This window comes from Centruroides sculpturatus, unplaced genomic scaffold (assembly GCF_000671375.1).
Source record: "Centruroides sculpturatus isolate CEXI.00-Female unplaced genomic scaffold, Cexi_2.0 scaffold84, whole genome shotgun sequence".
NCBI classification, from domain to species: Eukaryota; Metazoa; Arthropoda; class Arachnida; order Scorpiones; family Buthidae; genus Centruroides; species Centruroides sculpturatus.
The window spans coordinates 1,051,855-1,077,356 of NW_019384316.1; the positions used below are offsets into that span (position 1 = coordinate 1,051,855).

Sequence of the window (25,502 nt, forward strand, 5' to 3'; positions counted from 1 at the left end):
AAAATTAAAAAAAAAAGTTAATTTATTCATTATTATAAATTATTTTATTAGTATTAATATAATTAATACTAATAAAATAATTTATAATAATGAATAAATTAACTTTTTTTTTTAATTTTTATTTTGCAGTACTTGCCATATGAAAGAACTAATTTGTTAGAATTAATATCTACCGATAATAAAATTTTAAATAAAATCATCACGGCGTTGGCTGCAATATGTTGTGAAATGCAGGAATTATGTTATGAAGCCAAAACAAAATATTATAACATTCTTCTTTTTTATGGTGAAGGAGGTAATTTACATTTTACGTATTTAAGTTTGTGTATGTGTTTTACTGTTTTTAAACATTTGAATTAACTTGTGATCACGTGTGGTGGTGGCAATTTTCTGTGATTACCAATTTTTGTGGGCATATTTTAGCAAATTGATTTATGTAGCTGTGCTTCCATGATATTCTCATCCTGTAAAAGTGTTGATTGAAAAAATTTCCCTCATCACTTGCCATCAGAAAACTGCTGTGGAAAATCACTGCTACATGCACGCAATCATGTGCAGTTTTTCTTTGTTACACAATTGAAAGCATAAGGCAGTGATTTTTTTCTTCTCTGACATCAAGTGGTAGTCATGATGTCACGGATGCTACGTATGATATAATGATAGTAGTCTACAAGTTATTACGACCTTGAATGCTTGTCTTTAACCTGAGGTGCTGCGATCTTCAATTTAAATGATTTTGGGGATTATTTCATGTGCAAAAACTGCAGAAAAATCATTTCCTGGTCCTTCTGAGAAACAGCTCGGCCCTCCTGTCATTTAAAACTCATTTTGCATTTTACTAATGCAAAAAATGTCCCCGGTCAAGGACATTGTTTTATAAACATCTCACAAACTAAACAATGTATTATGATGAAATTTGGCATGTACAGAGAAGATACATTACAGGATTTTATTTGAGGAATAGCAATTATTTTCAGTTTAATTACAAGTGAAAAATCAGTGGAAAATAGCCACCATATTCGTGCAGTCATGCTAAAAAAGAATTGTGATTACAGGTTCAGTTTTTAATGGCTACTTACATAGTAATTTATACTAAATGATATTTAAGTATTTGACGTATAAAAGTTCTTAAATTTAATTTAAAAAATTCTTTATCTTAAGAACCCAAAGGAGGTTTTCAAGAAGGAGATGCTCAAATAGCTATTGGAAGAATTATTTCAGTTATGCAGGTAGGTTAAACATGCTTAGAAAACTATTCGGTTTAAAATTAATATTGATATTTAATTAAATACGCATATAATAAAATATCTTTTTTAAAAAAAACAGTGATAAAATTTTAAAGATTTACATACTAAATAAAGACCTAATGAAAAATTATTAGGATTGCCCAATTGAAAAGTGGACACATGTCGTATTTCATTGTGAAAAATAGCAATTGGTGGGTCACCTTACAGGTGGGTAAGCTTAACATAGACAAAGCACAGGCTGCATTAAGTATTGGCAGGAATAGATTGTACCTCCAATAATTAATGTTAATTGATTTAGTTATAATGGAAGCATCCAGAATCGAAGAACTGGCATTAGTTTGGTTTTTAGTGGCTGAAGACAATTGGAATGCCAACATCTATAGATGAGAACAATGCTATAACGAAGACCTCGAGTTCCTCCTATGTATTATTGCAGGAGATGAGACATGGTACCACCATTACACTCTTGAAACAAAGAACATGAGCAATAGTTTTGAAGAATTTTTTTTTACCAGCAGCCATCAGAATTTATGCAAGGGGAATCAATCTGCTTGAGATGCTGGGATCTTTGCCTAAACGAACAATGAGATTTCTTTTAGATTTGTAATAATAATTTTTTAGTTCTAATGTGTGTCCACTTTTTATTTGGGCAACCCTTATAGTTTTATTCTAATGGTTAAATTCAACCTAATGATTCAGAATAATAACTTAATTTTTTTTTGTTTAGGAGTTGTCCTGTTTTGTTAATCGTTGCAACTTAGTAGTAAAAAACACAATCCATCAAATGGCATCTTTGTATACAAATAATAAAAATGGACCTACACTCATTGATGTTACAGATGTTCATTTCCAGGTAAACTGATATTTTCATTGATCAATGATAAGTCAATAGAACATTTTTGATTTGAGCTGAATAATTTTTTTGTTTGTTTGTATAATAGCATGTTTTACATACAGATAAACATATTGAGTTAAGTTTGAATGGATGTATAATTATTATGTTTGAATGTCTAAGCAAAACAATAATTTATTTTAACGAGTTATTTGCATTCAAACTAAATAATTTTATCTATTAATCTAATACATTTATAACTTTTGTCAATTCTTATATTAATAATTTAACAATTAGGAATTTTGTGTTGTTGATTTTTTACATTGTAATAATCTAAATTCATTAATAGAAATAGAAATATTAAAGACATGCATGATAAAACATAACACTGAGCATTGTAAAAGTGATGAAAAATACAAATAGAAAAAAAAATAATAAATGTAGTATGTCTGCTTTTGAATATAGAATTTTTAATTTTGTATTTAATAATCATATAAAAATTTATTTTAATATATTGTGATAATTTGAAGAATGAATCTGAATATATCGTTCTTCTTATATAGACGGTATACAAACATTTGGGAGAACTTCTGACCACATTAATTACATTAGATGAAATCATTGATATTCAAGTCACATTAAGAGAACATTGGACTTTATACAAAAGAATGATAAGCTCAATTCATCATGATCCAACAAGATTTGGAATTACTAAAGAGAAACTGTTGCCTTTTGAGAAATTAATTTCCCGACTAGAAAATCAATTACTAGAGGGCAGAATTTTCCTGGTCTGTTATTTTACAACCAGTTTTTACTTTTTTGAAATTAAATTCTTGCTTGATGATGATTTCAATTTCAACAGGTTCTTACAAATTGAAATTTTCAGAGTTGCATGGAACAAGGTTATGACGACGGAAAAGCATTTGTTTCAAAAAACAGCTACTTTGCGGAAGAATTCTTTTTGAATATAAAAAATTATTTCATGCTTATTGAGCCAAAAATAGGTAAAATTTATTTTAATATAGAGTTCGTTAATATAAAAGATTGAGTCAAATAAATTGTATTTTAATAGGAGACAATGCTGAATTAAATGCAAGACGAAGAATTGTAGATATCTGTGCTTTGTATGTATTGTACTACTCGCTCTTTCGGATTGTAGATAAGAAATTCTTCAAATCGTTATGGGATGTATATAAAAAGGTAAATCTACTTTAAAAATTTCATTATGAAATCAAAATTATGTTGTATGTTTATTTTATATAAATACTTCTAAAAAATAAACTCTTAAATTTATTATTTTTAATTATATAATGTTTTTAAGATATATTTTCAAAATTTATTAATCATAAAATGTGTAGTAATGAACAAGAATGAATTACCACAATATGCTGATTGACATTAAATATCATTGCATTTAGTTATGTCTATAAATAAGATAATAAACACACAAAATTATTTTGTAAAATAATATAGTAGTATACAAAAGTATATTTGTGTATTATACAGTAAATGATTTATACAGTCTACACGATTTAAAGGTAATTGAGTTTTTAGCAAATGTCCTTGTTATGAGAATATTGGAATAATAGTTTTGTTCGTATGCATTGACGTAAACAGGAAGGATAAGACATTGCACTATGACACAGATTCAAAGCTTATTATTATTATGACTATGTAATTTTTTATTTTGAAAGAACATTTTTTAATTAAAAAGCGTTAAAAATTAAATGAGGATTTTATATTTAGTGGTTATATAAAAAGGTAATATCATGTTTGTGAAATTTACCATATGTTTATCACTTAAGGGATTTGACCAGTATGATTCAAAAATTATGAAAATTCAGCTTAGAAATATCAGATTGAGATGGACTGAAATCTGAGTAAGATCTGTATCCTGTAACCAGAAGTAGTGACAAATCACATGAACTATAATTCGTATTATATTAAAGCAACATTTTATTAATACAGATGGAGTTTTTGCGCATTTTTCTTTCCTGGCTATTATATATAACAGAAGGAAAGTATGGTGATTGGTCAAAAATGACCCCCCAAAGATTTTTACTTTTTTTAACTCGAGACTTTGAAACGTCAAAATGCAAAAAAAAATTCAGGCGTTTTTTTTCTGTGTATGGATGTTAGCGTGTATGGGACACGATTTTGTTCACTTTGTTTGAAGCTTAATAATTCCTGTGCTTTTTGTTGAAAACTTCTGAAATTTTGCAAGGTGGTTTGTGTATTAGGGAGATTGATGTTATTAAATTTTAAAGGTGGTTAAAGGTTGACAGTGTGGGGTGATAAAGGGGACATGTGTAATCATCTGTAGGGTAAACATAATGACAGTTTTACTCATTATTATTTATAATGTTTTATAAAACCCATCCCTACCCTCAAAATTAATTTTTTTGCCATTTTAGAATAGTTAAAAATATAAAAAATTCTTTAATAAAATATTATAACAGCAAATTTTAATATATTGTATTCAAATGTAGCTTTTAAATTGACATTTTAATAAAAAATTGTATGCTAATTTTTTTCATTTAGCTTCCTGGAATTCATTTAGTTGGAAATGTGTTATGGTTTCCAGATCAGTTTTTTGGAAAATTTTCTCCTATGATATCAATTATTGATAGAAAATCTCAAGAAATGGTTAAGTCACAAAGACAGTTATATTTACAACAGAAAAGTCAATCACTTCCAAAGTAAGTCATTTAAAATGTTAAATTTTTAATTATTTTAAGGCTATTAATTACACATCGGATTGGACCATAAAACCGTCAAATATATACATTCTTGAGACAGAATATTTTCAATATCAATATATTTTCTTCTCAAGAATGAATATATTTAACTGTTTAATTCCAAAATTGTTTATTGGTATGTAATTTTGTTGTTTCATTAATTGTAAATAAAAAAAATTTGACTAACATGATTTAAAAATGAAATACACAAATAGCCACACATTTTATATTTGCTTGGAAAGAACACTACTAATACATGATTGAATACATGAAATTCAATTTGTCAATGATTGTTCTTGATAGTAATTTATTATTTTTAGAGGAGTAACTTTTAAAATATTTATTAGTAACTATAAAACATTATTATAGTTTTAATAGCTAATTGTTTATATATTGTATACAAAAAACATTTATATAATTAATACCTGATACCGCAGTTTTCAGGCTTGGAGTTAATTCATGCCAAGAATGTTCAGATTAATAAAAAAAAAATTAGGTTTCTACAGAATTCGGATATAAAAGCAGTAAAACAATTTAATATTTTAAGTGTAATAACTTTAAATGAATTCTGTAGATAATTCAGAAATGTCAGTTTTTTAAAAATCAAGAATTTTGAGCTCTAAAACAGTATATATGTTATGGACCAAGTGATGGACATTTTAGCCATTATGAATAATGACTAAAATTGCCGTGCAGCCTGATAAATATTGACTAATTTATTAAATTGACTAGACATTATGAATACAGCTACATTCCCTTGGGCAGTTTGATTTTTTTTTAAAAAACCTGAAACAATTCTTAACGTTGTTAGTTTCAAAAGTCTCTAAATCATCCTTTGTATTAATATTGGTCAATGATGTATCAGATAAGTCTTTAGTCCAACTTTTAACTTTGCTCCAAACATGACCTTATTAGAGCTGCAGTTTATATCAGTATGATGTACTCAATTTTTCATCAGTTGTACAAAATGTTATACTTTCAACCATTTGTTAGTGTTGTTAATCTCCAACCAAGAACTAAGCATATTTTCTGTCTCGATTACATCTTTCTACTGAACCCTGACTTTGTGTACACAGAGTGCTTTGGCTTTCCATGCACCAGTTTTAACTCTATGCAATTATTTGATAACATTATTGGCAAATTCTCTGCTGTTATCACTTTGTAGAATACTCAGTGTACTGAAAATTGTAAAAATGTCTAAAAGAACCTAGGATACATCTTCAGCCCTTTTGGTTTTTAATGGACGTAGTTGAACGAATTTTGTCAGATGGTCTTGGTACATGAGTATAAATTTATATTGCTCATTGACTTGTGAATGCATATCTTATAAGATCAACTTGACATCTCTATTTCATTACCAAGCCTTAGTTTATTTCATATACCAAGCCTTTCTTAGGAACATTCTGTTTTTTCTAACAGGTTTCACATAAGTTCAAGTAAATAATGATTATATCTCGTATCCCTTGTAATATTTTTATATTTTGTACGTAATTCTTTTTCCGTACGGTTTATGTCACCGTGGTCAATAACAATATGGTCATCATGCAATGTCTGAAATATTTTCTTCGTTGTGAACATAATATTTAATAAAATTACCTCCTTTTACATGCACAACTAATTTTTTTCTATTTGTACAATAGATATTTCATATCTACGTAAACATTGATATTCTTCTGGTAACTTCAAAGTCACTTTGATTTTTGACACACTCACTTTTTCTATCATTGTTAAAAATGCTGATTTTGTAAAAATTTCACTGTTTTGACCTTTTGCTGCTATTAACTCATTTAATCAGTTGTTAAAATGGTTATTCACTCATATAAATCATATCACTTAATGATTGCTCCATGATTGTTACTTTTTTCAAAAGATAATACACTATTTTAAGAGGCAAAAGCAAAATTAAAATGTAGCACAAGATTAACTATTGATCATATGAATTTAAAATTCGATACTGAACGCAGTACGCATGTGCAGTCGCGTGATTGATAATTGGCTAGTGTATATCGGTTGATCATTCCTCAAGGCATTACATCACTTTGCCTGACCAGGTGATATTCATAGTGACCAGTGAATCTGATAAGTTATGATAAAAAACCTAAAATTTATTATAGTGCTTGATTTTATTTGTAATTATTCATAATGACCATATTAATCACTTAGTCCATAACACATACAATAGAGAGGTTTGTGGATTCTTAAAATGATCAAAAAGATTGTGAGCCGCCGGGGAGGTCAGAAACCGTCAACTCTCCCTCAAAAGATTGTGAGTCTTCAGGAAGGGTCAAGAATCCTGACCCTTCCCGAAGGGTCAGGATTCTTGTTGTCAGGTCGAGTGGAGGAGGTGAGAGGGGTCGTCGACGAGGCGTAGGCGATATACGAGTAAAAGGACACCATTTAACAATGAAACAACGATTTATTAGATAAACGAAAAGAAAAAAATTTAAAGAATACAAAAATCTAACATCGGGGAAGTGAATTTAGTTCACTAGCTCCTAACTCGCGGGGACAGAGTTTACATTAATTGTTTCATACCTCTAGTTTACTTCCATGTAGGTGGGAAAAATTTAGTTTTTTTTGCCGGTGATCGATGCACACAGTTAAAGTTTACCGGAGACTTAATCCTTTTAGACCGTAGATGTGAGACTCCCCTGAGGAGGGGGAAAGAAGTCACTTTTATAGCTTCGGACTGGAAAAATTAGTCATGTGATCACTTATTGTGAGAGGTAGGGTTGGTCCTGCAGGTGTGGAGGTTAAAGTTGTTCCCGGGACCCAAAACAAAATGACGAATTCGGACTTTAACTATAAACTTTTTGTCTTGCAACAAAGGAATGTCATTGTTGGAGGGTTGAATGTTTATATTAACGATGAAAGTTATCAGTTTCGATTGATATATGATTCTTTTTTCTGACATTGTTATTTTAACGAGGAGGCGACAAATTTATTTTAAATACGTCGAAAATTTAGGGAGAAAATGAACAATTCTGGGCTTATTCTGAGGTCGGATCTCACAAGATATTCAAATACCAAATGTCTAGACTTGGTATTTTCTGGTTAACCCGAGGCTCTTGTACCAAACACTCCAAATCTAACCAACCAAAAATAAAGAAAAAAAATTAATGATATTTTTTGGTAAACAATTTCTGCATCTTCCTAGATCAAAATAAATTTCATTTGCTCAGTCAGTTTGAGTTGTGTAATTTCTTTGCTGGTTTAGATCGAGCTATTGAAGCTCACTGAATGAAATAAGATCTCTAAATTGAAATTTTAAAGTTATAAGATGATTGTTATTCATTTCTTGTGTTACTGTTTTGAGAATTCACTATAAATAAAAATTAACACTTCAGGACATGTATGAAATTTGAAAAAATATAACAATAGTAATTATAAATTTAGTAGAATGTTTACACAAACAATAAATGTTTAGTTACTGAAATAATTTAGCAAGGCCTCTTGTCATCTCATACGTATAATACATATTTATAATGTATAAGTATAGAACAACAATACAAAAATTAATATTTTCGTACATATTTTTTGTTTTGTAATTACAAATTTACTTATTCATTTAAATCGGATTACTGTTACAATACAGATATTGCATTTAACAAAGTTTTACTAGTTGCCATATGATTTTTTTGTATGTGCATTAAATTTAATCATGGCATTTTTGTAGTGTTAAAACAACAACAACAAAAAATGCATTGTAAAAAATTTCTGCAATCAAAGTTAAATCAAATCAATCTTATTCAATCATGAAATATTACTCATATATTTACAGGTATCCCTAGTATAACATGGTAGTTACTTAAAAATTTTGAAATTGTGTGTGGAGGATTTCTGAAAGCGTGTTACAGCAAAACTGGAAGTTGCTGTATGCGAATATCCCCAATTTTCAAACTGCGTTGTAGAAATATCATATTGTACGAGAGATACCTGTACTTTATAAGATTTGTTACGAAATAAATCTCGTGTTTGTGAAAATACATTTGTTCACTTCATTTCTAAACCGTAGTTTAAAATGTTTTCTTTTTTTATAAAGTAGTTAATTTTTATTCAATGAAAGTTTAAAAAAAAAAAATTAAAAGAAATCTAATTTATTATCTAGAGATGTTCAAACATTATACTTGAATGTTGCGTCATGGATGATAAAAATGGATTCTAATTCAGAAGACAATGGGAAATTGTTAGGTGATTTAAACAGAAAATGCAAACTTTTTATTCATGTAAGTAAATTATATATGCATGTTTTAAAATTATTTTACCTAATCTTTACTGTAATTAATGATATTTAGTTAAAAACCTATTAAAAATTGATATTCACGAAGGACTTTCTAGTTGTTGAAACATTTCCCTAACTTTAAAAAAATCTATATATATATGATTCAATGGGTTCCCAGATATATATATATATATATATATATAACCCATTGAACGGGTATCCGTCCACATAACAGTGTCAAAAACGGGCACTAGAGGTGCCCTAGCGATGATTTTAAATTAACAATAAATTAATTTTATTTGTAATTGGAATTTATTATTGATATGAATTTATTATTTATATCACGGAATGGTATAGATAATTATTATATGCCTTGATTAACGTTTCGCTGCACATTTACAACATCCCATGACTCAGTGAATGTCGCACATTGACTCATGGGAAATTTGTTGAAAATAAGGCAGATACATTTAAAATCGAGGTTTACTAGCGAAGGTAAATAAACAAATTAAACTATTTTAAAGTATTTATAGAATGCTTAATAGGTAGAAATATAGATCCATATGACGCGATTGGGACGGTAAGATTTACCCTCCGAATGAAGGGGTGGCAACCTCCCTCTGTGCGAACAAAAAATGTCTAATGAACCATACCCCTACGCGTGACCCTTCCCGAGATATAGCCCTCCGAAAATTATTCTATGGGTCATGTGACCGCCTGTTTGCCACAGTTTACCCTGCGAATGAGCGGATTGGCGACCCCCCCGAGTGTGCACGAGCGCGCGTTAATTTTTTTTTGCGCGATATGCTCCCTTTTTACCATGGTGTCACGTTACCGGAAATGACATAGGCGAATTTTCAGGGGCTTATATCTCGCGAAGAGTTGTGAGTAGGGGTATGGTTCCTTTGACTTTGTTTGCACAGAGGGGCTACAGTTTGGGCGGAGTTGCCACCCTTTCATTCGGAAGGGTAAATCTTACCATTGGGACTTTAACGGAGCTGTAGAGCATACTGATAGGAACAAAAAAGTCAAAGGAACTGTGCCTCATGGAAATTTGTAAAGAATGCCACTAGGGGGTCCCGGGCTACTAGTAATTTAATAGATGAGTTAAGAGATAGAAAATTGAAAAATAATTTTATAAATTAGTTGAAAATTTGAAAAATTCCAGATTTATTATTATTAATTGCATTGATATATAAAATGATCATCATTTATGAAGAGTTGAATATTTCAGCGAAGATGATATTGTAAAACATGCTGTAAAATTATCAGTTCAAAAACAAAATACTAAAAATAAAGAAAAATATTCTTTGTTATTTCTAATTGTAAATTATAATCGTATTGGTTAGATTTATGTGCACATTTATTTTCAACAATCTTTGTATTCATTTTAGGGTCTGATGCTCGCATGGAATATAAGCCATCAAGTTAAAACAATAACAAATTTGCATGTTACTTTATCAAAGCCTATGGTGAAAAGTTCAGTTCTTGCCTTATTTAAAATGGTTGAAATGCTGAAAGTAAGTACTTTTTATGAAAGCTTTTTGATTGAATATTTAAAAATATATATTCTTTTTTTAGATCCACAATGAAGTGTTAATGGACTCTAGACTCACCAACACACTAATATTTTAAATATGAATATTTAAAATGTTGAAAAATTCATTTCAAAGATCAGCATTTCTTATTGTTTTATGTCATCTATATTGTTTCATAAAGACTTTTTATTAATGAATTAAAGCAATAATTTTCATTTATAGAAACTGTTAATATTTTTATTTTTCAAATATTTTAGAAATATTAAAATCGCATGGAAAGCTTTTAATATATAATTTGTCTATTTAGATTGGAGATATCAAAAGAGTAGATTGTTTTTAAACAATAAGTTCTACAAGCTTATGTTCTTTTTCTACAAGATTATATATACATATAATACAGCTTCTGTTGTGGTATCCATAGTTTTATAACTATATATATAGTTATACCACTATGGATACCACAACAGAAGCTGCAGTTTATTGCCATATTGTTTGAGTATATTTGCTGTGTGGATCTCCTGCACAAATCAAATAATTTAAGAAAAATAACTTAGAACATATAAAAAAAAAATTCTGTTGACTAATGAAAATTATTGTTAATATATTCTTTTTCGAATGAGGTGATAGTGACAAGAAATCTATATTTTTGGCGTACCCAAACTTTTAAACCAAATTGATTAATTTTTTAAATTAATTAACATATATTTAATATGACAATCTTGTCATAATATGCTTCAATTGCCACTGTTTATCTGAGGATAATAAAAAAACAAAAATGGAAACAATAAAAATGCCTTTATAAAAGAGAATATTGTTAAACAAAGTATCAAAATGCATTTCAGTTTTATCAAATTTAAACCCTCTTCAGTTCTAAAATTATAAAACGTACAAATTATTTTAGTACAGTCTAAGTGACATTTAAATAAAGTACAAAACATACATACAAGATGTTTTTAGCAATGGTCTTAGAGAAATAACACTTCTGACATATATAACAGAACACCTGATACGTATGTGGTAAAAAGGATTGCTACAATAATTTACAATAAAATAACAAATGTATTTTATAAAATTCTAAAAAATCATTTTAAATATACTCTCAAACACTATAATATCTATTTCTTAACATTATCTTCCTTTACCGAACGTACTACAAAATTACACTTTGCATAGATTCCACATATTCATTGAAGGTGTGACGTAGGTATGATCTCTCCAACAATCATCTAATTTACATCCTGTGTTTTGATTAACTAAATTTTTATTTTTTACAATCAAATAATGTTCTTTTAATAATGTTTTTTTTTTCCTCTATAAAATATTTTAATATCGTTTTATCAATGTTACATTTATTATTTTCAATATGTTTGTACCAAGGGGAATCTATATTTCAGCCTAATGGTGGCTTCATATTCTTTAATGAGTTTCTAATTTCCTTTTAGTTACATCTATGTAACATTTTTTATTATTATTACATGTACATTACATCCAAATTTATATACCACACCAGCCATTTCTAATTTTTCTACATTATTATTTTTTCCATTACTTATAACTAAATTACATCTGTTTTTTAATTTAGGCACTATACAAATTTTATATGATTAAATACTTTTTTTTATATCTATTATACAACTTTTCTATAAATGGAAAACTAACATTTATAATTGATTTATTTAATTTTACTTTAAAACTATTATTATTTTTATAATCAGTTGTTCATTTTTGTAACAATTTCTGCGGATATCTGTTTAACAAAAATTTTTTAACTACATTATTTTCTTCCTTAATTTGATCCCATTTTCTCGTAGTTCTACACAATTTTATGTAATTCGGCAATAAAATTATTTCTTTTGATGTCATTTGGACAATAGGAACAGTATGGAATAGTCTTTTTTTTGTATTTTTTTAAAAATTAAAATGAGTTTCTATGTTCTATCATTAAATCTAAATAATTGATCCTGTTGTTGTTTTCTTCTAATTCAAAAATTATATTTTTATTATTTACTAAATTCAAAATAATCTCTGGACTGTCGTATATTAAGATTATATCATCTACATACCTAATTACAAATTTTATACCTTTAAAATTTTTAATAATAATATCTGTTGATAGCAAATTGATTAATGTTTCAATAAATTACACAAATTAACTTCACAAAATGTCACGAAATACTTATCACAGAATTCTTTAAGATGACCTGTTGCTTTCACATTCAGATAACCTGAATTTGAACTTCTATAATACAAAATGTTTTGTCAGTTCTTAAAATTTTTTTGTATGAGTGTTTATGAAGATACCACATACCGGATGAAAGCTTGTGGAGATTGAGGAAATTCATTTTATATGCTAAATCATATCTGAACAACTAATCAAAAAGAAATTTATTTTTTAAATTTTGACTGAGTTTACTGTAAATAACTAAAAGGATCATTAAATTTTCAAAAGTTTCAACATATTTAAAAATGTTTGTAAAGTAACGAAATTGAAAATGCCTTCCTAATTCTGAATTTCATTTGACTAAAATTTATAATGTTATTTAGGAAAGCTTATAAATTTAAGTTAGTGTTTTTTTTTCTTTATAATCTTAAAGTAACTCTTATGAATAACTTTTTATATATATTAAAGTTTTAAGACATAAATTACATGGAACATTTACATTTTGTTCTTTATCAGGCAATTGAAGCGACATTTCATCGTCAAACGATTTTCATATGTGATTCTATAATTCATATCATCCAGCATTTAAGTTATATTGCATTAACAGTTATAAATCAAGCTAAAGTGAGTATGTTTTAACAATTTCTAGAAATATATTTGAGTTTTCAAATAATGACTTTTTTTCTAAAAGAACTTAGTTTTATGTGCAAAATGTAAATTTGCAGATGATAAGTAGTCTTTCAGACAATTTTGTGATCATTTTTATTACTGATATTCAGAAATCCAATATTTAACTTTGGTGTTTAAGTGCATAGCATTCATAGTTTATGGAAATTTAAATTAATGGATATTCTATATTTTTATATTTAACTTAATGTCTTAGTATTTAATAATCTTCTATATTAATCTCATTAACAATATTTTTAATGTAAGCTACTTTGGATTATAAGCAATACTAAATAAAACAACAAATTTGTTAGCTAACAATTATACACAAAATATAATGTTTAATATTTTAAAATTTGTAGTTTGTAAAAAAAAATAGTTTGTAAATTTGTAATAATGTAAAGAAATCATTTGAATATTTATTAAAATATTTGTTTTTAGAGAAAAATCATTTCTGATAAAAAGTATAGTGAAAGACATCTTGATGTTCTATCGGCATTATTGCTTGCTGAGAAGTGTTTAAATGGTCCTGGTAAGAAAATTATTACTTTAATTTTATTTTAGTAAAAGCAAAGTTTTATATAAGAGAATTGTACTCTCTAGTTGTATTTTGAACCTGTATGGACTGAGCTACTTGGTTCACTATATATGAAGGTTCACTGTAACAAATGAGTTTTTAATCTGAGTAGTGATAGACAAAATATTGTACACACACAGTACTTTATTTGAATAATTAGTACATATAGTAAATTTATCCAATGAAAAACAATTTTACACTGCTACATGTCAATATTGCAGTCCATTATTTTCTGCTATTTATTGCATGTTCTAATGAATATTTCAAGAGATTATGCTTTTTCTACACTTGATTCCATATTATCTACGGAACTACTATAAGGTTTTTGGAATCTAACACCTTTCCAATACTGCTTTTACCATTGGAACAATTTCTTTATCATCATTATCTCTTTCTCTCTCATTTTATTCTGTGGTGGAGCTACCTTTTATGGGGTCAGATTATTCATCTGTTAAGATTGCATTTATGTCAGAGTACATGTTTTTAAATCAACAAACAGAATTGCCATTAATGCATTTTGGCATCAGTGGTCAATCAGTTATCAATTAACAGCAAGTAGTTGCTGTTAAATTTCTGGTTATTCTGAATTCAACCAATCTGCATTGTATCTCAATCCACTGACTTTGCTTTCCTACTTTCCAACCATAATGTCACGCCTCTTTCCACGTGTTAAGCCACCACTCAGAACAAATAAATTCTTGACTTGCATTCAGCAACGTGACTAGTTGCTCAGCTTTGCTTTTGAACAAAGTCCTATTGAGAGCGACATCTGAAGATCTCTGAATGTTGAATCGCTGAAACAAATCTTGTTCAATATCATCTCAGCCATCTGAAGTTTTTCTTTGAGGATTGTTTTGGATGTTACTCATGGTTGATTTACTTAAACCATACTTCTGACCCATAATCTGTTGAGAAAGTTTATGCTAGATGTCACCAATAACATCTTATTTTGCAAAGACAAAATTTTACACTTCAATATCTTGACGTTCATTGTTCAAAAATGCAACTATAATGAATAATGTTGACAGATTCTAGTCACTGTCTATCAGAGCCAGTCAAAAAGCTGCCCAATTAATAACTCATATATTAGCACTAGTAATTGAGTCCATAGGTATCAACATATGCTATATTAACATTAAAATTACAGTAAAATTTTAAGGAAATTCCTACATCCAATATAGGAATTTCCTTTCAATGATTATGTCCTCTATTCCCCTTTCTGATTGTGTTATTTTATTCACAAGTGCTAGCAAACAATATCTTTCCGTTAATAAGAAATACCATATATTTCCACAGATAAGACTATAGTTGAATCATAAAAAAAGGCCCCCAAAATCTGGGGTATACAGTATGATTATCCAGATGATGGTCGCTGATCTAAACTAAATTCATAAGCTGTTGATAGTTTGGGGTTGTCTTATAGGACATATATATGCTAAAACTATAAAACTCTGATGAAAATTTATACCTAGTCTTACCTGCGGAAATATACGGTAATTATATAATTTTTGTCATAAAAAAATTAATCAAATCTATTTTGACTTGCATTAAAAATGTCAATACTTATGTTAGTCAGCTTTAATTATTTGACTTAAAATATATGAAAAATTTCTGAAAATAATTAAGTATAACAGAATTTAATATAGGTTCAAACATTCAAAAATATATCAGACTTATTTGATTTTGCCATAGTAACGTGGAATATTTCTTAATGGTATATAATGTCAGTTATAAATTCATGCTTGTATTACAGGTACCAAGGAGAGACGTCTTATAACAAATTTAGTTATGTCTCTTGGAATTCAAATGGTAAGATGTGCTATTTTTGTAAATATTCAAATGTAAAAATGATTCTATTTATTAATTTTGATTTTATTTAGAAATCGTTGAGAGATGATGAATTCAACAGTTTCGTAACTGTGATGAAAAACCTTGATATAATCAGTGATCTTTGGGAAAAGTATGTGTTGTACAGTAAAATCCTTTCAAACTTTGTGCATTGTTTAACTTATCAAAATTTAACATTTTAAAATACTTCTTTAATGAAAAGTAATATGACATGTTTACGAAACTAGAAAATTTAATTTAATTTTAAATGTGTAGAAATGGATACTAAATTGTTAAAAAAAGTTTTCTTTAAAAATTGCCTAGACTCTTAAATTGATTTTTTATTATTATAAATATGATTTATAATTGTTTTTTAACTATTAATTTATGAAAATTTTTAATTTATTTAAATTTCTTAGTATCGAAGGTGCTTTATTATGTTGATTTATTAATTTGAATATTGTTGATTTATTAATTTGAATATTATTAATAATCTGATTTTTCTTTTAAGATTAAAGGATGCCTGTGATTGCAGTTTTCTCTATTGGCAGAGATTTTTGATTCCCATATACATAACAGATTTGTTTGATAATGCAGTCGATGCTCACAGAATACACGTATGTTTAGAACAATATATAATTCATACTATAAAATTTATTAAAATATGTTTACTATTTCCTACACGTATTTCACGTTTACGTATATTCAGTTTTATATTTTAGTGGATTTATTTAATGATTAATTTACCAATAATTTTTTTTTAATATTATAAAATGTAAAACATGTGAATAATTAATTACTGACAATGAATTTGTTTAATAACTTTTTTTTAATAGTATTTGATTGCTGCTTTGAGAGATTCAGTTGGTCCAATGAAAGTAACAAGACATTTATCGTCTCCTCAAGACATGCTTAATAGTTATGATAAAGAAATATATAATTATTTAAAAGAAGTATGTGAAACTTTATCAACTATTTTTAAAATAATAATTCTCCTGACGAGTTCTTTTAGTAATCTTCTTCCTTTTTGTCTTTGGTAACAAATCTACATTATTATAAAAACCAACTTTAATTTTGATATTTTTAATTTCCAGTAATAATTCCAATTTATAATTTTTTTCCCCCTCCTCAATGCCATTATTTAATATCAAATTTCTTTAAGATTTTTTTTTGATGTTTTATAATTTTATATTGCATTTAGTACAACTAGGACATTATAAAACTGAAGAAAGTTCTGAGTTAATTTAGTAAGCAGCCAATTTTAAGAATATTAATTATAAATGTTTTCAATAGATTGATATCAGTGGAATAACTTGGATTAGATTTATTTATTCTCTAGTAAATATAGTTAGTTCTTAGATCTGTCAGAGCATGTTTACTGTTTTTTAACTTTAGTGATGGTCATTCTTGAATTGATATTCTTAGTTTTTTAAATAATACGTTTTAAATAATTAATAATACGTATCAAATAATTTATTTCTTTTTTTTCTTGCAGCATTTAATAGATCCCCTCTGTCGGGATATCGAGACAGATTTGCGTCTGCATTCACATTCCCATCTTCAACTTGATGACAGAAATCCATTTAATGTTGGATTAAAGAATTTATCACATTTGTTAACAATCAAGCCCATAAGATTTTTTGATAGATACATTAATGTAAAAGGTAAAGCTTACATATATAATTTTCATGCATGTTCAGTACTTACAGAAAATGACCTGTTTCAGCTTGATTTTAATAAGATGTTTTATGTAACACTAGTTTTCTTACAGCAAAAAATTATTAATGAATTTAGTCTAGAAATAGGTTGGTAGATTATCATCATAATTATTTAATGTAATTCTATTTTAGAAAATGCTGGAAGAAATATTATGTATACTTGATCTTAATTAAAACATTTCTTAATGATCTGTTCTTAAGTCATCATATTAATACTATTAACAAAATTGAGAAGAAAATTGTTATAGAATATTAAATAATCTAGTACATTTATTTCTTGTATATGCATAATGATCTTATTCTTATGTCAAGTCCTTTAGAGAGAATTTAAAAAATAGTGAAATTATATAATCATACTATTATTATATGGGATTAGGTAAAATTAATGTCTTTATATTCAGCATATAATGATGGCATTTTATCTTCATTGAAAATATACTTTTATATATATTATATGCATCTTATTTTGTTGTTAAACACTAATCTAAGAGTATCACTAAAATTTTTCTAGAAAACACCTATACTCTAATAATTGTATAATAAATGATTAGATCAAATATTACATAATTTTTCTGCTTCTAAATTAGATGTATGATTATATTTTTATCGTTTAGTAGAATGCGTAACTGAGCATTTCCGCTTAAAAATTAAAAAGGAAACAGAAGCCTCTGGTTTCGAACAATTTCAAAAATTGCTGTAAAACTTCAAATCTTGGCAGAATTCAGGCAACAAGACTAACAGTTAACAAATGTTTAATAATAATGAATACAATTTTCAGTGTTGAGAGCGAAATATTCTAATTTATCAAGTAATCTGTCAAATTTTGAAATTTTGTTGCTAATTTTAAACTGAAATGAATAAAAAATATCATTTCAATATTTAATTGAAAATTTGATCAGCTTTGTTTTTATTAAAATCTTTTATTTCACTTTTTCTTATTGCTCTCTCAACTTATCTCAACCCTTTTTGTTTGTTTGTTTTTAGTTTGGAGAGAGAATGTGACTGGTTTTAAAAGTTAATGAAAACCATTTATTTAAATCGAATATATTCAATTTTCAATATAATAATCGTTGGTGTTACACATTTTCCATTTTTTTTTGTGTAAACAAATGGTTTTCCTTGGTCCACTCTCATACAGTGTCTTGAATTTCAATATTTGATCTTTCAATCATTGATAACTTTAGGAACAACCAGACACTTGATAATGCCGGATATGAGTTGTAAGCAGGTTACGGAATAAACGATAACTTTAGGTTCTTAAACATCTTTGGTGTTAACTCCGCAGTGGGATATTGTGTTATTATGGTACAAGAAAGATTGTTCTTTCTGGCCTTACTCTGAATAAATATCATGTACTCCTAAGGTTCAAAACACTTTACTGAATTGTTTTCAATGCTTGCTGCTTTGTATAGAAAAAGCGAGACAAGTTTATATTTAAACTTAACTGTTGTAATGATGCAACACACAGAACTGAGATTGCACAGATTAGATACTTTTCTTTACTAATTAATGGTGAATACATTTATTCTTGCATTTTGCTGAACACTGGAGGCGGTAGGAGAAGTTACACAAATTCTCAAAACTAACATCTAAACATCTAATGTTTTTAACCTACTCCAAAGATCTTCATCAAGAATTTGGAATACTATTTGACTGGTTAGTGAGATTGTATAGAAGTCGTTGAGTTTTGAGTAGAGTAACTGTTAGTAGGAGACTTTACTTATCTGTCATTCCTTGCATATAAAAAGCAAATCAAGCATTTGCTAGAAGGAATATTAGTTAAACAAAATTTCATTTGCTGAATTTTTATTTATTTCAATTAATTTAAATTAAAATTCAGCATTATAATTTAAAAAATTTTGTCACCAGCAATTTTTGCTTGTGATTTGTTGATTTTAAATCTGTCACGTATTCATTATCGATGTATCTTGGTACCAAAAGAAAATCTTTTCTTATTTTATAGTTTGAAAATAAATGGTTAAAAAAAATTTTGTTCAGTTTATGGTTTCAAGTTTTAAGATTTCTTAATGTTAAAAATATCATCACAAAAGTTTTCTATTATCTACAAGAAGAAATTTTCTTTCAGACATGGAAGTATTATGATTAAATATGATTAAATAGATTTAGTTTTCAGAGTAGAGATTGTTTTAAAAACTTGAAGCCATTACCTCTCGTGATATAATATAAAATTTTAGAAAAATGTTCTCTAATTTGGTTGTACAAATATGAAATTTTTTAGTTTGTTTTAGTCTTTTTAAAAATATATGTATACCACACACAATTTTATTTTTTTCAGCTCACGTTGAACACTATTTAGATAAAATATTTTATAATTTGACAACTGTTGCACTTCATGATTGGAAAACATATGATGAAATGCGAAGTTTAGCTAGACAAAAATACGAATTAGTGACAGTGGAAGCCCATCTTCCGAGTCAGACATTAGAACAGGTATTTATTAATTTTGGTGGTGATTAAAAAAAAATTATTAGAATAAACAACTTAAATTATTTATTCATTTTTTTTAGAGTTTAGATGTATTAGAAATAATGAGGAACATACATGTATTTGTCTCAAGATATCTGTATAATTTGAATAATCAGGTATTTTAAAATAATCATAAAGAGCATTTAATATTAACTATATAGGAGATTGTTTATTTTGTTCTTATTTTGAAGATATTTGTCGAAAGAACAAGTAATAATAAACATCTTAATACCATTAATATAAGACACATAGCCAATTCAATTCGAATTCATGGTATTGGAATTATGAACACTACAGTAAGTTCTTCTTTTATTTATAGATTTTAATTATTTGTACGAATATTTATTAATATAAACCTTTTTTTTATTAAATATAATAAACTTTTATATATTAACAAAAGCTTATAATCAAATTACATATGTAACTTAAATCTAAAAATTAAAAAAATATATTTATATAAATATCTGAAATACTTTGATTTTAAAAATTTTCATACATATCTATCTTAAACTCATTTCCTTCATGAATTATACGATAATTCATTATGATAAGAGACCAATAAAATTGTAAATAGGAGAAATAAAACAGTTTATAGAACAGATTAAAGAAGTTTTCTATAGAACAATGGCTGTTCAGTATTTGTTAAAATTTATTTTTGGTATGAGAATGAAACTTTAGCTTCAAAATGAAATCACAGAATTTCTTATTTTTCTTATTTGCAGTTTTATTTACAAGGTGTCAATATTATGTCTTATCAGTTGCTCCAGTAGATCTCAGCAATTTTTTTAAAATTGAATCTCACATAATGTTTAAATATTTCAGGTGAACTTCACATATCAGTTCCTTAGAAAGAAATTTTATATTTTTTCTCAATTTTTATATGATGAACATATCAAATCTAGACTAATAAAGGTTAGTAATTAATAAAAGGTGATTTTGAATAGAAATAGTGTTTCTGATTACTTATTACTTTAATCTGTATTCTAAAAAATCTGTTATATTTCATATAAATGATATAAATTTATTCTAAATATCACTTATGGTAGCTGTTATTACGTTCTATGAATGTATGTCTCTTTAATCCGAATGACTATTAAGTTCGGTAGACTATAATTACAGCTTTCAGATTAGACGCTTTTTTTATTGTTTCAATAAAAGAAGCGTCTAACCTGAAAGCTGTAATGATAGTCTACCAAACTTAAGTCATTTGGATTAAAGAGAGAGACATTCATAAAATATAAATTTATATAAAGGATAATTTAAATTTAGTTTGGTTTTTATGAATAGTATCAAATACTTTAGTTTCCTATTCAATTCTCATTGAAAAACTGAAACATCTATTTAATATTAACCATAAAAACAATGTAAGAAAAATTCAGTAAACCAAAGGATTGAAATTGACCCTTTTCTAACATTTCAATGTTCTAACTCCTAAAATTTTCAATATTAAAATTTCATAATAACCAAATACTATTCAGTATTTATTTTTAAATGAATATTAACTTTTTAATTACTATTAATTCATAACATTTTAACATTATAGTAGTTTAATTTCACTTTGAAAAATTTGTTTTAATAATTAATTTAATTTCTTTCAGGATCAAAGATATTTTAGGGAAAACAGAACACAAATAGATCAAAAAGTAAGTATTTGCTTAAAAATAATTCTTGTAGATATAATTTTTTATTTTATAAATTTTTTTTTTTTTTTACAGTATCCATTTGAAAGAGCTGAAAAATTTAATAAGGGCATTCGTAAATTAGGTCTCACACCAGAAAATGAAAGTTATTTAGATCAATTTAGAGCATTAATTAGTCAGATTGGTAAGTAGTAATTTGTTACTTTTAAGTTACATTTTTTTTTTTTCCCATTACACCACTTTTTTTTTCAAACTTTTCATTAAATTTATAATTAAATTTTTGCAGGGAATGCTCTTGGGTTTGTTCGAATGATACGTTCTGGTGGACTTCATTGTTGTAGTAATGCTATTAGATTCATACCTGATTTAGATGATATAGTATCTTTTGAGGAACTTTGTAAAGAAGAAAATTTATCTAATGAGTGCATTAATGCTGCAGCTAAATTAGATCATGTAATTGGTAACCTTACTAAGAATTTTTCAGAAGGCACAGAATATTTCAGGGTATGCAGTTTTTGTTTTAAATATTTTATTAATATAAATAACACAAAAGTATTAATGTTTTAAAGAACTTGCGAAATTTCCTAAAAATGAGTATTTTTGATCATAAATTTATTAATCAACGGTCTCAATAATGAGGAGAGTAATGAAGTGTGAACTATACCATTAATCTTTGAAAAAATTAATTACATCATTTAAAAAACATTGATATAAAATCTACATTTTGTGAGAGAAAATTCAGCTTTATACTAATGTATGTAATTAATGTAAAACTTTTATATTTAGATTTGTTATCCATCGAACGTGCAGGGTTCATACAGACCTGGAAAGTCGGAATAAGATTTTTAGCAGGAAAAGTTGGAATGGCATTAAAAGTCAGGGAATCTGTAAATATCATGAAATCAGTCTGTCGTTCTCACCTCTTTTTGATCCAAATACAACTTTAAATTTGGTTTGGTAAAGGAGTCTATGAAAACTGGACCAACCAAAAAAATGGCAAGATTTGTTGCATTTAGATCATCATTTATAGTGTAAAAGATATAGTGATTTAAATTTTGTTGGATAATATGTTTGTCTGTATTTAAAATGTTGGGTAGTGGGGATGTGCAGCTGTGCTGGGGAGAGGTGGTAGTTGCACATGAACATTGAAAATAGTGATGCTGCACGACATTTAGGCAGTGAAACTTTGGATTGTGAAAAGATAGGACGTTGAAATTATTATTGAATTATATAGAATGACAGGATTTACAATATTATTTCACAATAATTAACTGTTAAAAATAGAATTTTTAAAGTTATAATCCGATAAGTGTGCAAGTTGAAGGAAATGTTCATAATGTCAAAGAAATTGCAAAGGAAATACGAACAGTAATATAAGAAACGTATATAATTGGAAAGAAAAATTTTAAACAAATCAGAAAGCCCAAAATGACTAATGCCAAACAATGCAGGTTGTATAGAGTATAAGAAAATTGAGTGCATCAGCTCTGATGCGAATACTTTGATTGCACCACTACCTGAAATAATAGATATTGACTTGAAATGTGATAACCACCAAGACTTTATTTCTTTACATCTTATTCTTCTTCTAATAACACAAAGACTGACTTATGCTTGAAACAATTGTGATTGTGTCCCTTACACAACCCTACCAATTCTTTTGACCTGCGCAACATCTACCGTGTTTCCCTAAAATAAGACATTCGCAGAAAATAAGACCTAGCACAGATTTTGCTGAATTGCGAAATATAAGACCTCCCCCTGAAAGTAAGATCTAGCGAAGTTTTTTTTAGTTGTAACGGTCATCGACAGATGGTTGAAAGTGGCTGTTGGCTTTTTGAAAGTACAGCCACTGATTGGTCAGCAGACAATTATGACATGCGGCATGATTTGCATAAGACTATGGCTTGGGAATCACAGATTTGCATAACGTTACGGCTAGTGATGGCTAATTGGTCGACCGGGAATCACGCCACATGACATTTGCATAGTGCTACGGTTCAGTAAGCACTAATTGGTCAGCGAGTCCGATGTTGACGCTATAAAAAGGCGACAGCTCGACACACTGGATATATGTCACTCTCGTCTAAGTTTGACTTGGGAATTTTTTTGTTCAATAATAAATGTGAATTCTTCTTCCTGGAAAAAATAAGACATTCTTTGAAAATAAGACCTAGCGCCTTTTTCAGAGCAACAATTAATATAAGACACTGTCTTATTTTCGGAAAACACGGTAGTTAACCCATTGCAGTCAGTTGATGGTGTGGGTTAGGCAAAGAACTGTCAGTCCGTTTAATGATAGTGTACGGGACATTTTGGATCATGTGTCAGACCTTACACAATTCATGTATTTTTATTTGTTGTATCCTTTGCTACTGGCCGCATGCAGTATGTGGAGATAACAATTCTGATCCGTGATATGTCTTTAACTGCAAAGTTTTGTCTTCAGATGGCCAATAGAATTTTGGAAGTATACCAAAATATCTGTAAGATTTTGTATTTAACCACATTTTACCTCTTATTGTATCACTCTCCTCACTCGATTTAAAGACCCTCCTATATTATTTAAGTCATCCTGTGACCCTGTGAGCGAGTTTTACCAACTCGACGATTAGAGGGCTCTGACCCTTCATCCGTATTCTCACATATCACTGTAGAGTTAGTCGGGTTTTCAAAAACACCATCGACAATGACCCCACTTTTCTGCCAAAACTTCACTGCTACCTTATAAGTTTTAGGGAGAGGTGAGAAATGCAATGACCTTGGTTGGTCCATGCTGAACCAAAAATAGCATGTAATAAGCAATTTCTCCCTCATGGAATGTGATTTATTCTGTTTAAATAATTTTGAATTTCTTACCTCCATGTTTTAAGAAAATTCAATTTTACAATGTGATGCGAGCCTTTTATTTAAATAAAATTTATGAATTAATTTAAATAGAATCATGAAAGTTTTTATATGACATAGAAATGAGAGCTAATTACATAATTAATTTTATGCAAAGTTTTTTGTTTTTTTGTAAGTGAATAAAATGTTTTTTTAATAAAAAATTTATATAATTGTGTAACAAAATGGGCTTAAATAGACTCGGCCAAATATTACGTAATGAAAGATGAAATGCAGAGTCCTTAATAGGTCGTAATTTGTCAGGAAATCACAGATGGAATTACCTGTATGGATCCTGAACATGTCAAATATTTACTCGAGTGATACATGCAAAATTTTTCCTAAATTTGCTCATAGAATTTTTTTAATTTAAATAAAATTTACTAATTTGTATAAATAAATTTATTTAATATATTTATATTTAATACATAGTTTGCATATAACTCTACCTTTTAATTCTATAAAACTTTTCACTTATAATTGAGATTCTTTTGACTGTCATTGACTATTTTTTTCTTTTTTTTTACTTCGGTGCAATATTCATAAAATAAGATATGACGATTTATATTTTATTTTTGTTTTTAAACGAAGTGTTTCACGTAACTGTCAAAGCATTTTTAACTAATTTTTGAAAAATATTTAAGATCAAATTAAGTTATATTATGTTATAAATTTGATACATACTGTAAATAAAAAAAATTGAAGTATAATTTCAGTTTTAAAATTTAATAAATTATAATTTTTAGTTACTGGTTGATGTATTTTCTGCTGCTTTTCGGGATTCCAAGAATATGCATCTTCGGAACTTTTATATTATTTTGCCACCACTTGTAAGTATAAGTTTTAGTATAATAGATATATATATAAAATGAAAATTTTTAAATAAAATTTTTCATTAAAGTGTTTAGGATTTTGATTACAAAACATTTTATTAATGTAATAGCTTACATATACATTTGAACA

General features: G+C 27.4%; 1 protein-coding gene across 3 annotated transcripts in view; it reads left to right on the forward strand.

Moving 5' to 3' along the window:
- Window positions 1-25,502, forward strand: part of LOC111623588 (WASH complex subunit 4-like) — a 45,572-nt gene that overhangs the window by 8,835 nt on the left and 11,235 nt on the right. For 2 of the 3 annotated variants that reach the window (XM_023366218.1, XM_023366225.1), the window contains exons 2-25: window positions 130-295; window positions 1,162-1,229; window positions 1,975-2,100; window positions 2,643-2,867; window positions 2,966-3,083; window positions 3,152-3,279; window positions 4,621-4,778; window positions 8,926-9,043; window positions 10,434-10,559; window positions 13,255-13,362; window positions 13,846-13,936; window positions 15,735-15,790; window positions 15,862-15,941; window positions 16,320-16,425; window positions 16,645-16,761; window positions 17,304-17,472; window positions 19,823-19,977; window positions 20,055-20,129; window positions 20,205-20,309; window positions 20,836-20,925; window positions 21,612-21,656; window positions 21,729-21,837; window positions 21,940-22,157; window positions 25,286-25,369. In XM_023366218.1, the coding sequence (XP_023221986.1) occupies window positions 130-295; window positions 1,162-1,229; window positions 1,975-2,100; window positions 2,643-2,867; window positions 2,966-3,083; window positions 3,152-3,279; window positions 4,621-4,778; window positions 8,926-9,043; window positions 10,434-10,559; window positions 13,255-13,362; window positions 13,846-13,936; window positions 15,735-15,790; window positions 15,862-15,941; window positions 16,320-16,425; window positions 16,645-16,761; window positions 17,304-17,472; window positions 19,823-19,977; window positions 20,055-20,129; window positions 20,205-20,309; window positions 20,836-20,925; window positions 21,612-21,656; window positions 21,729-21,837; window positions 21,940-22,157; window positions 25,286-25,369 (2,841 nt within the window). Of the gene's footprint in view, window positions 1-129; window positions 296-1,161; window positions 1,230-1,974; window positions 2,101-2,642; window positions 2,868-2,941; window positions 3,084-3,151; window positions 3,280-4,620; window positions 4,779-8,925; window positions 9,044-10,433; window positions 10,560-13,254; window positions 13,363-13,845; window positions 13,937-15,734; window positions 15,791-15,861; window positions 15,942-16,319; window positions 16,426-16,644; window positions 16,762-17,303; window positions 17,473-19,822; window positions 19,978-20,054; window positions 20,130-20,204; window positions 20,310-20,835; window positions 20,926-21,611; window positions 21,657-21,728; window positions 21,838-21,939; window positions 22,158-25,285; window positions 25,370-25,502 lie in introns of those variants that run through there. The other variant, XM_023366234.1, reaches the window with a different exon arrangement.